Genomic DNA, 5067 nt, shown 5'->3' on the forward strand with positions numbered 1-5067 from the left:
GGCCTGGGGTCCATGCGACGTAGGTTTCGGGTAGTTCTTTGTGCCTTATTATTTCTTTTAGAATCTTCACTGCTGCGGTAGAAATTCGGCCTTTTCGTAGGTTTCTACATGCCGTTTGCCAGTCGCTCAAGATGATTGCTGTGTCTTTGCATGCGGCGATGCCGAGGACGATGGCCACTTCCTCCGCCGTTTCTGGATTTCTGGCCGGTATGGTGGCAGCGACTAGCTCATTCCCTTGTTTGCTGGTCACGGTAATTGCGTATGCTCTTCTACGTGGGTACGTTGCCGCATCTGTATATCTCGTGTTGGGATTCATTGAGTATTTCTTGCTGAGTGCTCTAACTCTTGCTTGTCTTCTGTTTTTGTGTTATGTTGCATGCATGTTGCGAGATATTGGAGCGACTGAGATTGAGTCACGAAGAAGTGGCGGCAATCGGGCTTTCGCGTCTGAGTCTGCTATGTCGCTGTATGCGAGTTTGCGAATTACTACTCTGCCTGTTGGAGTCAGCTTAAGGCGTTCCAGCTGGCTGGCTCTGTGCGCTTCACTCATTTCTTCCCAGGTGTTGTGGAGGCCGAGTTTGAGGAGTGTCGTGGTTGAGGTCGTACTGGGAAGTCCTAGTGCTCTCTTGATTGCTTTTCTGATGATGATGTTGAGTTTTTCAACTTCAGCTTTCTTGAGGAGTAGATACGGGGTGCCATATGTGATCCGGCTTATAATGAGTGCTTAGAATAATTGGACGGTTTCTTGCTCTTTAAGTCGTGTTCTTTGGGTGGTTATACGCCGAATGAGAAGGGTTACTTGTGTTAGGGTCTTCTGAAGCTTCGGGAGTGTAGCAGCGCCAGAACCATCTTTATGTATTATAAGACTAAAGATGCGGAGGGAGCCAACTTGAGGGATGTCGATTCCATTGAGTCTGACCTTGGGATCTGGAGCGACGTAGGCTGGTGGTCTTCCCCGGGTCCTTGCGTTGTGGATAAGTAGCTCTGATTTTTCGGGGGCGCACTGGAGACGGCATCTTGAGAGGTACTGTTCTATGTGATCGATTGCCTCTTGCAGGGTAGTTTGAAGTTGTCGGGTTGTAGGCGCTTTTGTCCGTAACGTTATGTCGTCGTCGTATATTGCATATTCTAAACCTTCGATGCCATCGAGTTCTTGCGGGAGCCTAATCATGGCGAGATTAAACACCAAAGGTGAAATGACTGACCCTTGTGGAGTTCCTTTGTTGGGCATTTCGAACCATGTCGCTTCGGATGTTGCCAATACCCACCGTAGCCGTGCGACCTTTGAGGAAGTCGTGTCCGTATTGGTAGGTCCGGATTCCGCATTTGGTGCCTTGGAGGTTCTGGAGAATTACTTCATGCTTGAGATTACTGAAGGCTCCTTGTACATCTATTGTTATAATAGAGACCTTTTTGTGGCGTTCTAGGTAGACCAAAAGGCCTTCCTTGAGCTGTAGTAGTGTATCTTGTGCTGAGAGGAGCTGTCGGTAGCCAAACATTGTGTCAGTCATGAGTCTTGAATCTTCGAGGTATGTGGTGAGGCGATCGTGAACCATGGTTCGAGAAGCTTTCCAGCACAGGAAGTAAGGGAGATGGGCTGTAGGTTGCCGATTTGTAGTGGTTTGGTTGCAGCAGTGGCGTAGTGTTGCAGCGGTGGCGTAGAGGTAGAACACCCGCCTCGCGTGCAAGAGGTCCGTGGTTCGAATCCCGGTGCCGGCAATTTTCCACCGGATTAAAAAAAAATCCGCGTGTTGATAAAATTGCACAAACAGGCCTGGAGTGTGGCCTGATCCCGGTGACCAGAACCGGTGACGCACTCCGTCACCAGAGCAGGATTGGCCACCCTGGTGCAGTACTTGGCCACAACCTACTATATGAACACAACAATCAAACCCCGGCCCTCAGTCCCCAGCAGCTGCGAAGCAACTGACCACGGCGGCGGTCACACCTGTGACGCAGCAGAGGGTCCTAAGAATTACTGGCTCCGGACAGGCCGCCATTAGAATATGAACCTGGCAACGTTTAACGCTAGAACGTTATCTAGTGAGGCGAGTCTAGCAGTGCTATTGGAGGAATTAGAGGGCAGTAAATGGGATATAATAGGGCTCAGTGAAGTTAGGAGGCCGAAAGAAGCCTATACAGTGCCAAAAAGCGGGCACGTCCTGTGCTACCGGGCTTAGCGGAGAGAAGAGAACTAGGAGTCGGATTCCTGATTAATAAGAATATAGCTGGTAACATACAGGAATTCTATAGCATTAACGAGAGGGTGGCAGGTCTTGTTCTGAAACTTAATAACAGGTACAAAATGAAGATTGTACAGGTCTACGCCCCTACATCCAGTCATGATGACCAGGAAGTCGAAAGCTTCTATGAAGACGTAGAATCGGCGATGGGTAGAGTGAAAACTAAATACACTATACTAATGGACGACTTTAATGCCAAGGTAGGCAAGAAGGCTTAGGCTTAGGCAAGGCAGTAGGGGAATATGGCATAGGCACTAGGAATAGCAGGGGAGAGTTATTAGTAGAGTTTGCGGAACAGAATAATATGCGGATAATGAATACCTTCTTCCGCAAGCGGGATAGCCGAAAGTGGACGTGGAGGAGCCCGAACGGGGAGACTAGAAATGAAATAGACCTCATACTCTGCGCTAGCCCTGGCATCAAACAAGATGTGGACGTGCTCGGCAAGGTGCGCTGCAGTGACCACAGGATGGTAAGAACTCGAATTAGCCTAGACCTGAGGAGGGAACGGAAGAAACTGGTACATAAGAAGCCGATTAATGAGTTAGCGGTAAGAGGGAAAATAGAGGAATTCCAGATCAAGCTACAGAACAGGTATTCCGCTTTAACTCCGGAAGAGGACCTTAGTGTTGAAGCAATGAACGACAATCTTGTGGGCATCATTAAGGAGTGTGCAATGGAAGTCAGTGGTAACTCCGTTAGGCAGGATACCAGAAAACTATCGCAGGAGACGAGAGATCTGATCAAGAAACGCCAATGTATGAAAGCATCTAACCCTACAGCTAGAATAGAACTGGCAGAACTTTCAAAGTTATTCAACAAGCGTAAGACAGCTGACATAAGGAAGTATAATATGGATAGAATTGAACATGCTCTCAGGAACGGAGGAAGCCTAAAAACAGTGAAGAAGAAACTAGGAATTGGCAAGAATCAGATGTATGCGTTAAGAGACAAAGCCGGCAATATCATTACTAATATGAATGAGATAGTTCAAGTGGCTGAGGATTTCTATAGAGATTTATACAGTACCAGTGGCACCCTCGACGATAATGGAAGAGAAATTAGTCCAGAGGAATTCGAAATCCCAAAGGTAACGCCGGAAGAAGTAAAGAAAGCCTTGGGATATATGCAAAGGGGGAAGGCAGCTGGGGAGGATCAGGTAACAGCAGATTTGTTGAAGGATGGTGGACAGATTGTTCTAGTGAAACTGGCTACCCTGTATACGCAATGCCTCATGACCTCGAGCGTACCGGAATCTTGGAAGAACGCTAACATAATCCTAATCCATAAGAAAGGGGACGCCAAAGACTTGAAAAATTATAGACCGATCAGCTTACTATCCGTTGCCTACAAACTATTTACTAAGGTAATCGCAAATAGAATCAGGAACACCTTAGACTTCTGTCAAGCAAAGGACCAGGCAGGATTCCGTAAAGGCTACTCTTCATTAGATCATATTCACACTATCAATCAGGGTATAGAGAAATGTGCGGAATATAACCAACCCTTATATATAGCTTTCATTGATTACGAGAAAGCGTTTGATTCTGTCGTAACCTCAGCAGTCATAGAGGTATTCCGGAATCAGGGTGTAGACGAGCCGTATGTAAAAATACTGAAAGATATCTATAGTGGCTCCACAGCCACTGTAGTCCTCCATAAAGCAAGCAACAAAATCCCAATAAAGAAAAGCGTCAGGCAGGGAGATACGATATATCCAATGCTATTCACAGCGTGTTTACAGGAGGTATTCAGAGACCTAGATTGGGAAGAATTGGGGATAAAAGTTAATGGAGAATACCTTAGTAACTTGCGATTGGCTGATGATATTGCCTTGCTTAGTAACTCAGGGAACAATTTCAATGCATGCTCACTGACCTGGAGAGGCAAAGCAGAAGAGTGGGTCTAAAAATTAATCTGCAGAAAACTAAAGTAATGCTTAACAGTCTCGGAAGAGAATAGCAATTTACAATAGGCAGCGAGGCACTGGAAGTCGTAAGGGAATACATCTACTTAGGGCAGGTAGTGACGGTGGATCCGTATCATGAGACGGAAATAATCAGAATAAGAATGGGCTGGGGTGCGTTTGGCAGGCATTCTCAGATCATGAACAGCAGGTTGCCATTATCCCTCAAGAGAAAAGTATATAATAGATGTGTCTTACCAGTACTCACCTACGGGGCAGAAACCTGGAGGCTTACGAAAAGGGTTCTACTCAAATTGAGGACGGCGCAACGAGCTATGGAAAGAAGAATGATAGGTGTAACGTTAAGGGATAAGAAAAGAGCAGATTGGGTGAGGGAACAAACGCGAGTTAATGACATCTTAGTTGAAATCAAGAAAAAGAAATAGGCATGGGCAGGACATGTAATGAGGAGAGAAGATAACCGATGGTCATTAAGGGTTACGGACTGGATCTCAAGGGAAGGGAAGCGTAGCAGGGGGCGGCAGAAAGTTAGGCGTGCGGATGAGATTAAGAAGTTTGCAGGCATGGCATGGCCACAATTAGTACATGATCGGGGTTATTGGAGAAGTATGGGAGAGGCCTTTGCCCTGCAGTGGGCGTAAACAGGCTGATGATGATGATGATGTTGTGTTTTGGTATCATAATTACTTCTGCGTGCTTCCATTCTGCCGGGAGCTCACCTTTTTCCCAGCAGTTATTCATGTAGTCGAGGAGTCCAGTTAGGGCCTTGTCTGGGAGGTTTCGTGGGATCTATTCGTCACCTTGTCATTTCCTGGCGATGTGTTACGGGTCAATGTGACAAGGGTGGCATGGAGTTCAGGAAGCGTGAAAGGGCTGTCGAGGGTGAGGTTTGGTTCG

The 5067-nt window shown here is 46.8% G+C and overlaps 1 protein-coding gene across 1 annotated transcript; it reads right to left on the bottom strand.

The window, feature by feature from the left end:
- Nucleotides 1–1178: 1178 nt before the first annotated feature.
- LOC142574860 (uncharacterized) lies at nt 1179–1556 on the bottom strand. The gene has a single exon (XM_075683861.1). The coding sequence runs from the start codon at nt 1554–1556 to the stop codon at nt 1179–1181; it is 378 nt and encodes a 125-aa protein (XP_075539976.1).
- Between the last annotated feature and the right edge of the window lie 3511 nt (nt 1557–5067).

The sequence above is a fragment of the Dermacentor variabilis genome, chromosome 3 (genome assembly GCF_050947875.1).
Source record: "Dermacentor variabilis isolate Ectoservices chromosome 3, ASM5094787v1, whole genome shotgun sequence".
Lineage (NCBI taxonomy): Eukaryota > Metazoa > Arthropoda > Arachnida > Ixodida > Ixodidae > Dermacentor > Dermacentor variabilis.

Coding starts and splice junctions, on each gene's coding strand:
- LOC142574860 (XM_075683861.1), bottom strand. CDS start 1,556: ATGGTTCACGATCGCCTCACCACATACCTCGAAGATTCAAGACTCATG.